This window comes from Anolis sagrei, chromosome 3 (assembly GCF_037176765.1).
Source record: "Anolis sagrei isolate rAnoSag1 chromosome 3, rAnoSag1.mat, whole genome shotgun sequence".
In the NCBI taxonomy this organism is placed as follows: domain Eukaryota; kingdom Metazoa; phylum Chordata; class Lepidosauria; order Squamata; family Dactyloidae; genus Anolis; species Anolis sagrei.
Window position 1 is genome coordinate 264,546,362 of NC_090023.1, and position 12,583 is coordinate 264,558,944.

Here is a 12,583-nt window from a genome sequence, read left to right on the forward strand (position 1 = left end):
TATGTATTTTATTTTCGGGTATTGTTATGTTTTTGTATTACAATGTATGTACTGTACTGATGGGTGTGGCCTCGTGTAAGCTGCACTGAGTCCCCCCTGGGGGAGATGGAGCGGGGTATAAATAAAGTATTATTATTATTATTATTATTATTATTATTATTATTATTAACGCTATCATTTAACCCAAGACTAAGCTGGCAATTCTGCTAGGTTTTTACAACAGTAACAGTTTAAGAAATGCAATGCCTAAAGGCAAGGCTTAGTCATCATAGGATGTTCCTGGCATTTAATGATCTAATCAGGGATGCAGCCATCTTCAATTGACTGTATTAGCTCTATAGTGATATATAAGACCCCCTTAAGATTGGAATATATTACAATCCACTTTTCCATAGATGGTTTGGAGGAATAAAATGTTTTTCTATGCCTTCAAGCCAATGCCAATCTGTGGAAATCTATTCACGGGGCATTCTCATCAGAATTTATTCAGAGATTTGCCACTGTCATCGAAGGTTGAGACTGTGATCTACCCATTGACTTTCCATAGATATGCAGAAAATTGAACCCTGATCTCCTAGAATCCTAGTCCAGCATCCAAATCATTAGAAGATGCTGGCTCATGCAACATATACATAACTATAGAAGACAATGCTCAACTCTCAGGGCTGTGTTCAATTTTTACATGCTAGTCTGATATATGCCTACATATAGATATGCTGATCCTTCCCACCCCAACTGTCTGAAATCATGCAGTTCGCAGAGTCTTTGTTTTCTCTCCCCCCACCCCACCCCTCCATTTCAGGCAGACACATGCTTCTCTGTGAAAGCATTAGAAGCTGAGCATAAATGGTATGGGTTCTCAACTCTTATGCAACAAAGCAATTAAAAATAGAAATATCAAGATTGCTGAAAGCTATTTATTTATTCCCCTTCCGCAAAGCACCTCTGAAAAGAGAACTGATGTGTTGTGTAGTGATGGCAGCACAAAACAGCTGAAGAAGTTGTACTGAAACTCTATGCTCATGCAGGCAAGTAGGCATGCTATTGGCAGAAAGACAAAACACTCGTCGTCTTCCAGAATTCAGCTGTGAGCTACCCACAGCCCATATTAGTAAAGGTGGTACATGTCTAGGCACCAAGCAGTAAGTGCCACCTGAATTTCTCTTCTGTGAACTCAGAGGGGTACATACTGCATCCATAAAGAGCCACCAAGGATAAAGTAAATCAGGGAAATTTTCATTTTCCTGATGAAAAACATAACTGGAACCAGCATAAAATATTTTACCAAGTTTACCAACCCATCAAGCCAAAACTCAATTGTGTCACTCCTTTGTGCTCAACAAAATTTGTTAAGGATTCTGATCCTTCTGATCACCTGGAATATTAATTAACTTTCAGCAGTGATGGGGAAAAAGCTATTAATAAACTTGAACTAAATGTTAACTTCCAGCAACCTACTCAAAATGTGCAAAGACAACATTAATTCCTATTTTGAAGACATATTTAGCTTTTAGTTGCCAAGTTCTTATATTTAAAGCAAAGTCTCCAAAGCTATAAAGCAAGATTAGGGTGTTTTCACACAACCCAGTAAAAGGCATAGTAAACAATATATTTCAAAGCTGGACATGCCTCATAAGCTGACTCCAGAAAAGATACCTAAGGCCAAATCAAAGGTTTAGCCTCAAGAAGTTACTTTCATTATGCTTACAGAAGAGATTGGTTATAAACACTTTAAATCCTCCCACAAATCATATAACACTGCCTTTTTCAGGGAATGAAGTGATACTTCCAAGAAATAAGACTTAAATTGAGATTATCGTGCTTATAGATGTTATATTATCTAACAAGATTTACTGGAAAAGGATCTACATGAAGACACGTTAGAAAATGACTGAACAGCAATTTGTTCCTGGATATTTATAAGAAAGCAAGACAAAAATGATCTAAGAAGCTATGTTTTCCTATGTTAGTAGTAGGAAAAATATGTCAACGTTGAAATGATGTGATTGAAAACTCCAGTGTGTGTTGCAATAGTATTTCACAACTTTTAGGAGTCTGACCAGTCACTTAAAGGTTCAAAGCTCATCCACCCTAACATACAGCAGATAAGGCTAAAGGCTAAACACAGAAGAGCCTAAATATGGACCACAAGAAAGACTAATGATGAATCAATGTTTTGCAATTGAGAAACAGGAAACTTAGTTAAATGAACAGAAGACTGCTGTATAGGGAAAAATTTCCTATGTGACATTTGAGTGATAACTCAATTTGTCAAAAGACTAGACAATAAAAGAAGAGAGGAACTGGGCCAGCTGTTCCTCGAAAAAAGAACTGAAGAGCTAGCTAAATATTTGTGATTATACAAGGTTAATTCTTGCAGTTTGCTCATTCATCCAGTCTTCTGGTTAAACAGTTATTCCAAAATATAATGTAAATACCCACTACTGTAGCCATACACATAAATAACTCAACACTCCATATTTTAATACTGCAACAGAAAGGCTTCATGTTGCTTTATCTCATGGTTAGTACATAACTAGGACAGCAGAAACATGGAAGGCACAAGAGGCTTGGCAGGAGGAACAATGAGTATGCTACCACCCTTCAGCAATGAAGACTGATAACAAGGCAAGGGCAACATGCAGCTATGGGCCTGCATATATCCACCAAGTCTATTTTCCCAGTTTTTCATCCTTTCAGTGTTTCCCTTCTTCTGTTTAGATGATGGGCTGCCTCATGTTAAACTTTCAGGAGATGCCATTCACCTTTTAAATAGGCTTCAGGGCTCTCTTGCACAATTTAACATGAAAAATATCTCTTTGCAAGATCAGTAATCAACCTCTGACCATTTTTAATGTTTGACTTCTGAAAAACTGGACCCAGCATCTGCTATATTTCCTTAGCTGCTGCTTACAAGATAACTCATTAGGTATAATCCTGGAATTTTATGATGCAGGTACCAGTTAATCACCTTAAGCTAGAGGAAAGAACACAAGGAATCACTGGTTTCCGAGTCTTTTCCAGAAGTTGCTATTTCTAGGGAATTATAACATTCTCTGCCTCAGAAGATAAGCACTCAAAAATGGGAACAAAAATATTCCTAGATGTCACATTAAAGCCAAATCTGGTGATTATAAAAATACAATTATCCTGTAGATTTATTGAACATCCTGGTTTCTAGAGTAATGCCAAACCTGCAGGTACGTCCCCTTTTCAGTATCAAAGAAATTCCTTCATTTTTCTTTCCTACAATTTTAGATACAACCCAAACAAGCAATATCTGTCTACAGTATTATCCTTTAAGAGAAAAGATAACACCCATCTTAACAATGAAGTCATTAAGACAGATCTGTATTTGTAGACTTAGCTTGCCTTGTATGTGCTATCTTTTCCAGAGCAGACATGAATGTAACACTGCTGTTAACTACACTTAAAATAATTAAACTGCTGCAAAGTCTCAAAATGGGAAACAAAAACTTGAAATGTCAAAGCCCAACCAAGAAACAGAGGGTAGAAGAATTTACTACCATTTGAACTCGAAGTTTTACTATTCGGTTTCTATGCAATTTCATAATCTTTCTGAAGAACTTTCCCAAGTAGAATCCAGACAGCATGTAAGAAAAGCTGATTTCACCAATGCTGCCTTCACAGCCACTGCCAGGGAATGACACAGACAATACATATCAGGAGATGTAGCGGTATAGACACAGCCTGGATGCAATGGCTAGCAAACAGTCTTTACATGCACAAACAATTAAAGCTGCAGCTCACAAATTACAAGACGTAGGGTTTGAGTGCAGAATGAAAGCAGGATGAAGATGTGGTCAATTACTTACCCAATGTCATCTCTGTAGACTCGAGAGATTAAAACCTCTCCCTTGTGGTTATAAATGAATAGGCCTCCAATCATGATGATATCTTACACTTCTTTTTTCATGGTGCTTGGGTCAAATCTACAGGGGAAAAAGGCAATGTCAGGTTTACAAAACATATTCAGGACAACAACAGTTGATCTAGCAAATTCTGTTTAAGGTAATCAAGAATATGGCTGTGTCCATTCATGGCCCACAATACTGGTTTGGAAGCTTCCGTATAGAGCCTTCTGGCACTGCAATATTTTATAAGGTGGTTCAGTAAAGCCTTTTATTATGAGCTCAGGTCAACGATAACATCCGATGGAGGAAGAACATTCCTGGTCTCTACATAACAAGCTCTTTTTTACACAAAAGATTGATTTAGTAGTTACCCATATACAAATACATGGGTGTATGTCAATCCAACTCAGAGTTCACAAAACACAAAATTCTGCAATATGGAATAGTGGTCTATACTTCAATATTTTCTACTATATCAGGTCATCTTTACATCTAGGGGTAGCTAGTAGATGTCTCCCAACTAAGTCTCACTGCTCAGTAGGGAGCGTTTCCGAAATAGGGAATCTTTAAATTTTCTCCCTGAAAACCAGTGAATCTTATAGTATAATCTCCATTTGGACAATGGGCTGAGAAATATGGTGAATACACACAATACTACTTATAACAGAACATTTTTGTATTGTTTTGGCTATGACTATATGGCCCCTACCACTCTCAACAGCTCTAAAAGGGGACAATCAGCTTGTACTTCTAGTTTATCTTAGGAGTAAACACATGAATTAAGACAGTTAAAAAGCAGATAATGAATTTAATGTATGCATTATGAGCTTAATTTAAAAACAAAAGGGAAGAACTCACTTTTCCTCGATATCTTGGAAGTAAACAGATCTTCACCTCTTTACCCCTGCCTGCACAAACCACTGCTTTTTCAGATAAACGCCTACTGATGCCTGTCTCCAGCCAGAGACTTAAATTCAATTAGTGCCCAAACCAAGAGACTCAATGCATTAACTGTTCAATGGTATGTCAGCAACAATGTAAAACCCACTGATTCAACTGGCCTTTTCTAGTTGAAATTTGCATTTGGATTGGGGTCATGCACAGCACAGGGAGAAATAAGTATGCTTTTAGTTAAATATTCAAAGATGATGCACTCTATTTGCAGAAGCAGCACCAGTTTTCAAAAATCCATTCCATCTCTGATCTTGACAAGCAAGAGGAATGCTAACTTTGATTATGAAAAATGAGACTGTGTTATGCTGGTATACAGCAAAAAAAGGTATTAATTGGGGGGGGGGGGGGAGACTAGCAGGAAACAAACTCTTACGGGGAAGTATGGTACTTGATCTACAACCCTTCCCCTTAATTATTCTATGAGAAGGACATGCTGTTGCATGTCCTTCCCAGTACGACTCCCCTATACCCATGGGGCATACATTCCATGAACCTGTATGGATGCCTGAAACCATGGATAATAGCAAACCTTGTATTCTGATAATATCTGGGTCAGAAACGTATCACACAATTGCACTGGAGGAGTTAAGAACCTCATGAACACTTCCAAGGGGGATGGGATGTGGATAAAGTGAAACATGGATATCGAGTCTCTCCAGATAAGGGGGGCATAATTTATTTTTGTTGACCAGTAGAAGTTATTATAGGTTTATGGTACTTGACATAATGTGTGAAGCCATTGGGAAGCACGGTCATACCACTTGGTGTTATGTAATACATTAGGCTACGTAGGCCAATGGATTTTCCTAGAAGAGAAAGTCACTAAGATATAGCACTGAGAAGCTCATTCAATAAGTAAAAATAAATATTAAATACATAAAGGCAACTCAATATACACAATAAGTTTGCGCGGTTCACATCAGAAGACATGTTACATTAGATCAGGCATGGGCAAACTTCAGCCCTCCATGTGTTTTACTCAACTCAGAGAAATTCCAGCCAGCTTACCAGCTGTTAAGAACTGTAGGATTTGAAGTCCAAAACAACTGGAGGGCCGAAGTCTGCCCATGTCTGCATTAGATACATCAGCAGAATGATGCATGAAATCTGCTTGCCAAGATTTGACTCATGCAAGGATGAGTCACATTTCCAAGTAACTGTTCTTATTGTTTGGAAGGAAGCTTTGTTTTAGGAGTTCTCCTCAGAATAATGTGTGGTAATACTGAAGTTTATTTAAGTAAATCAAAATAGAGCCTATAGACTAGGGTAGAGGTGGTCAATTAAACTATAATATCCCCATTTCAATGAGGCTGTGGAAATTTGCAACACTGAATTATGGAATCAGATGCAATTCTGTATGGAAATCTTCCATTACTGAGTCAATTTCTGCTAAAGCAATAGATTTCTACAGCTGGTAGGATACCCTTGCATTTACTATTGTATTTACTTGAATCTAATGCGCTATCCAATATAATGCGAACCTCCATTTTCAAAACCTTGAAACTTAAAGAATTTGCTGGCAAACGTAATGCACAGCTGCAAAAAGTTCACTCTTTGTAATTTGACCAAAAAGGCATGTGTTACAGCTACTGTGTGCTTAGAACGCCTTTGAAAACAACAATATTAGAAGACATAAAATTTCATCATGCATACTCCAGTTTTCTCTAGCAGTGGTTCTCAACCTGTGGGTCCCCAGGTGTTTTGGCCTACAACTCCCAGAAATCCCAACCAGTTTACCAGCTGTTAGGATTTCTGAGAGTTGAAGGCCAAAACATCTGGGGACCCACAGGTTGAGAACCACTGCTCTAGCACTTCTTGGAGCTAAAGTGACTAATTTCTTGGCTCAACAGATTCTACACAAACTAAATACCTGAAATTAGTTCTGAGGTAAAAAAAAATATTATAGTTGTTTACTTAATTTCTACCTTGCCTTTCTCCCCATAGGGACTCAAGGCAGTCATCCAATACATTTTAAAAGACTGATACAATTAAAGTTGCATTTTAAAAATATCCTCCCCAACACCCCCAGCACTGTGCCCCTCATTCTCTATCAAATACCTGCTGGCACCTCAAGGTATTGACCTGCCTGCGGAAGGGGTCATCTTGGTCTCTCCATTTGTAGTGGGAGTTCCAAAGTCTGGGAATAGCCAGCAGAAATGCCCTCTCCCTTGTTCCCACCAAATGCACTTGAGCAGGTAGTGGGACAAAGAGAAGGCCCTCACCAGAGATTCGTAGATTTCTAACACTTCCATAGAGAGAGATATGGTCCTTCAAGCAACTTGGATCTAAGTCATACGGGGCTTTATAAGTCAAAACCAGCACTCTGAATTGTGCCCAGAAACAGGTTAGCAATCAATGGAGCTATTGCAATAAGAGGGTTGTACATTCCCTGTAGCCAGACCCAGTTAATAACCTGGCTGCTGCTCTTTGGACCAAATGAAGTTTTTGAGCACTTCTCAAAGGCAGCCCCACATTGAGCTCATTACAGTAGTCTAGACAGGACCTAACCAAGGCATGCAACACTGTGGCCAGAGCTGACTTTTCCAGGAACAGGTGCAGTTGGCACATTAATGGTGTAAAAGCACTCCTGCCCACTGCTGATACCTGGGACTCTAGGATCAGAGCCAAATCTCTGATGAACCCCAAACTGCAAACCTGTGTTTTCAGGGGGAGTATGAACCGATCTAACACGGGCCAAACATTATTTTCAGATCTCTTTCAACTGACCAAGCACCCTTCCTGGTTTATGATCCCGAGTTTTCTGTTTATACCAGATTATCTGGCAGTGGGGACTCGTATAATCCGGTTTAAAGCAGAAAAACTGGGATCAGCTCCTGGGATACAGGGTCTGTCTGGAAAAGCCCCAAGAGCACCTCTTTCCTGTCTGGATTAAGCTTTAATTTGTTTACCCTCATCCAGTCTATTACAGCTGACAGACACTGGTTTAGCACAGGAATTAGGTGGAAAGTAGTAACAGAGTTAGGTGTCATCTGCATATAGATGACCTCTACCACCGGTTTCAAACCTTTTATCTGAACCTTCATACAATGCTGCAGAAGAGAGGTTGCATACAATATCCTTGCTCATTGCCCATAATTCACCTGAAATATTGCCCTGGATACACAATATTGTTGTTACAGTTAAAGCCACACACATTTTGTTCCCTAGCTCACTAAATGAAACAAACAGAACCAGTATGCATGTCAACCAAATTTAATGGGAATCAAGTAAAGCTCGAGGTTTTGTAGAACACACCGCATGTTCATTCACATTTGTCAGCAAGCCTTCTGTACAGCCCAAGGGTATTTCAAGCCAGTAATTGTTCAATGTGATCAAGCGGGAAGATCAAGCGGTAATTTCAAGCCAGTAATTGTTCAATGTGATCAAGCTGGAAGATCAAGCGGGATTTTACACCTTTCCAGGAAAAACAAATGTCTTTCCTGAAGCTTTGTGACTGTTCCAATATGGGTAAGATAATGGATGATGTCCTCAAATGCAGTGACATGGTCTCAGTATTTACTTCTATATAAAGTATGGTAAAGTCCTAGCAGTTTGAAGTAAAATGTAATGGAAATACTTCTTACATGACTTACGTCAGAAACGGTAATCCAGAGAGGTTCTTTGAAAACATAATTAAGGCTATGAGGGATGTAGTGCAAGGTGAAATCTTTGCTATATTTAGCTTTTCAAAAGGAACAGTCTGAACAATGGTTCATTACTACAGCAGAGTAGCAGAACTGGAGAAGCTAAAGCTAATAACATAGGAATAGCTTTGCAGGCACACACAGCAAAGCTGAACAAGAACAGCCCTGTACAAAGTAACACAAGAGATATGCCGGATATTCAAAGTTGTGGAATTATATTGGGAATAATATCATTCCTGTATCAGCAACAACTATCATTTTATGACATTTACGGAAGTTAACTCATACCTCTTATTTCAACTTCCCTTCCCCATCCAACCTACCAGCAAAGTTATCTGATAATACTATGTAACACGATTGGTATTCCTGGGTTATAAATGTCCTTTTCTAATTGGTTCTATCATAAGAACATGGAAAAGGTTTATTAAACTGCAAAAACTTTGTTTTTGCAGGACATCCTGCAACACATTTTACTATAGTTTTACAATGAATATCTCCTAGAATCTCAACCAATTCAAGAAAGTTTGTGTCAGCCACAAAAACGAAGTTTCTGGAGTATAACAACTACTTTTAAAGTAATTTCGCAAAGTTAAACATGAAATAGCACTTTCAAATCAGGAAGAGATTTTTTTTCAAATTTTGTTACATAGTGCACTTTTTCTGTGTATGGAATCTAATACATGAAATGTAAACTTTGGCATAGGTGTCCTGTCAAGCCAGACATTCCTTCAATGAAAATATAAACTATCTATGTCTTTGGAGCACTTCTGCATATTCTGAATAGAATGCTAGAATCTGTGTTACAAAACTATCAGGAGGAGCTCTGAAGAAAAAGCAAGACACACAAAAATGTATTGATCATGCAATCACTGGTCCTTCAGGGTCTATAGCTTCCAAGGGTTAGGAACATTTAACCCTAACGTAGGAGCACCCAATTACAGGCACCGAATACAGGCACATCCACCTCTAGAGCTATTACTGGAGATCAGTCTTCCACAATCTGAACTAACCAAGTTATCATTAAACTGCTCAGCAAATGTTGCTTGTAACAGAATGAAGAGTAAATTTAAATCTTGCTAATCATGGCCATGAATTTGATAGGTGCCTGCCCTATGTCTCCAGCAAAGGATCACCGCCTTGTCGGGGCGCTGGAGCTTGAGCACCTCAATGATGTCATGAGCGAAACCGTGAAGGGACACCCAAGACGGGACGGTTGTGGCAGAGAGGTCAGACCAAGCGTGATCCCTGGGGAAGGCAATGGCAAACCACTCCAGTATACTTGCCAAGAAAACTAAATGGACCAGTACAAACAGAGATATGTCGGTATGCCATTGGAAGATGGGACTCCCAGGTCGGAAGATGGCCAAAATGCTACTGGGGAGGAGCAGAGGATAAGTTCAACTAGCCCCAGATGTGATGACGCAGCTAGCTCAAAGCCGAAAGGAAGGCTAGCGGCCGACGGTACTGGAGGTGAAAGACGAATCCGATGCTCTAAAGATCAACACACCATAGGAACCTGGAATGTAAGATCTATGAGCCAGGGCAAATTGGATGTTGTTATTGGTGAGATGTCAAGACTAAAGATAGACATTCTGGGGGTCAGCGAACTGAGATGGACTGGAATGGGCCACTTCACATCAGATGACCACCAGATCTACTATTGCGGACAAGAGGAACATCGAAGAAATGGAGTAGCCTTCATAATTAATAAGAAATTCGCTAAAGCAGTGCTTGGATACAACCCAAAAAATGACAGAATGATCTCAATTCGAGTGCAAGGAAAGCCTTTCAACATTACAGTGATCCAAATATACGCCCCAACCACAGCTGCTGAAGAAGCAGAAGTAGATCAGTTCTATGAGGATCTGCAGGACCTACTGGATAATACACCAAAAAGAGACATTATTTTCATTACAGGAGACTGGAATGCCAAGGTGGGAAGTCAAATGACAACAGGGATCACAGGCAAGTATGGTCTGGGAGAACAAAACGAAGCGGGACGCAGGCTGATAGAATTTTGCCAGGAAAACTCGCTGTGTATAACGAATACTCTCTTCCAACAACCTAAAAGGCGGCTTTACACATGGACCTCACCAGACGGTCAACACAGAAATCAGATTGACTACATCCTTTGCAGCCAAAGGTGGCGGACATCCATCCAGTCGGTGAAAACAAGACCTGGGGCTGACTGTAGCTCAGATCACGAACTTCTTATTGCCCAATCTATCTATCTATCTATATATATAATAAAGAAGAGTGTTTGTTTGTATAGGAATTGTGGAGGGCGGTGTATGTGCCAGCGTTCTGATTGGCTGCCGCTGTGGTGCTATTTGCATATGGTCTCTGATTGGCCAGCTTCAATAGGACCCCCTGGTGGAGAAGAGGGTTCATGGCAGAAACGGGGCATGACAGAAGGAAATTTGCATATGCTCTCTGATTGGCCAGCCTCAAATCCAACATTCTGAGATGAGAAAGAGAGGAAAGGAAAGGCCAAAGGGGGCTGGGTCAGAACACTCCCAATACAGACCGAAATAGGCACACAAAGCCCCCATCACCCACTCTACATCCTACTGCAGTTTGGAGGAGGATGAACCATGGATGATGGGACTTGCAGTACCACCACTCACATTCTGAGACCACTGTTAACCTTATCCAATGACTGATCAGGACCAAACTTCGCACAGAGACCTCTCATGACCCACTGTACGTCCTGGTGTGGTTTGGCCGGGGATGGACCATGGATTATGGGACTTGCAGTACCATTGCTCAATTCTTCATACCACTGCAACCCTCATCCAATTACCAATAAATACCAAACTTGGCACACTGAGTCTCCATGGTGCACTCTACATCCAGGTGCAGTTTGAAGGAGGATGCACCATGGGCGATGGGACTTGCAATACCTGCACTCCCTTCCTAAGACCATTATAACTGCCAACAATGATGGATCAGGACCACAATTTACACAGAGAGCCTGCATAACTCACTCTACATCCTGGTGCGGTTTGGAAGAATTTGACAATGGATGATGGGACTTGCAGTCACCTCACTCACTTCCTGAGACCACCGAGACCCTCGCCAATGACTCATCAAGACTAAACTTGGCACATGGAGCTTCAATGACCCACTCTACATCCTGGAGCAGTTTGGAGGACGACAGACCATGGATGATGGGACTTCAAGTACCTCCACTACCCAAGACTGCTGCAAAACTCATCTAATGACCAATCAAGACCAACGTTGGCACACAGAGCCCCCATGACCCACTCTACATCCTGCTGCAGTTTTGGAGAAGGGTGGACCATGGATGATGGAACTTCCAATACCTTCACTCACATTCTGAGACCTCTGCAAACCTCTTCCAATGACGGATCAAGACCAAACTTGGTACATAGACCTCTCATGACCTACTTTACGACCTGGTGTTCTTTGGAAAAATTTGGGGATGGATGATGGGACTTGCAGTACCTTTGCTCACTTCCTGAGACCACTGAGACCCTCGCCAATGACTAATCAAGACTAAATTTGGCACATGGAGCTCCAATGACCCACTCTACATCCTGCTGCAGTTTGGAGGAGGACAGACCATGGATGATGGGACTTCAAGTACCTCCACTCCCTTCCAAAGATTGCTGCAACCCTCTTCTAATGACCAATCAAGACCACACTTGGCACACAGAGCCCCCATGATCCACTCTACATCCTGCTGCAGTTTGAAAGGGGATGGACTTTGGATGATGGGACTTGCAGTACCTTCACTCACTTACTGACACCACTGCCACCCTCATCTAATGACTGATAAAGACCAAACTTGGCACACAGAGCCCCCATGACCCACTCTATATCCTGCTGCTGTTTGTAGGAGGATGGCCCATGGATGATGGGACTTTGAAGTACCTTCACTCACTTCCTGAAAATAATGCTGCCATTATCCAAAGACCAATAAAGACCAAACTTGGCATACAGAACCGCCATTACCCACTTTCTCTAATAACCCGGGCAACGCCGGGTCCCCAAGCTAGTATATATATATAGAGAGAGAGAGAGAGAGTAATATAAATATATAAAATAATACATGAGTTTGTTAATTTGTCCTATGCATTGAGACTT

At 40.7% G+C, this 12,583-nt stretch overlaps 1 protein-coding gene across 1 annotated transcript in view; it reads right to left on the reverse strand.

The window, feature by feature from the left end:
- Positions 1-12,583, reverse strand: part of AP2M1 (adaptor related protein complex 2 subunit mu 1) — a 33,991-nt gene that overhangs the window by 20,330 nt on the left and 1,078 nt on the right. The window contains exon 2 of the mRNA XM_060767360.2: positions 3,837-3,953. Coding sequence (XP_060623343.1) covers positions 3,837-3,910 — 74 coding nt within the window. The 5' untranslated portion in view covers positions 3,911-3,953. The remainder of the gene's footprint in view (positions 1-3,836; positions 3,954-12,583) is intronic.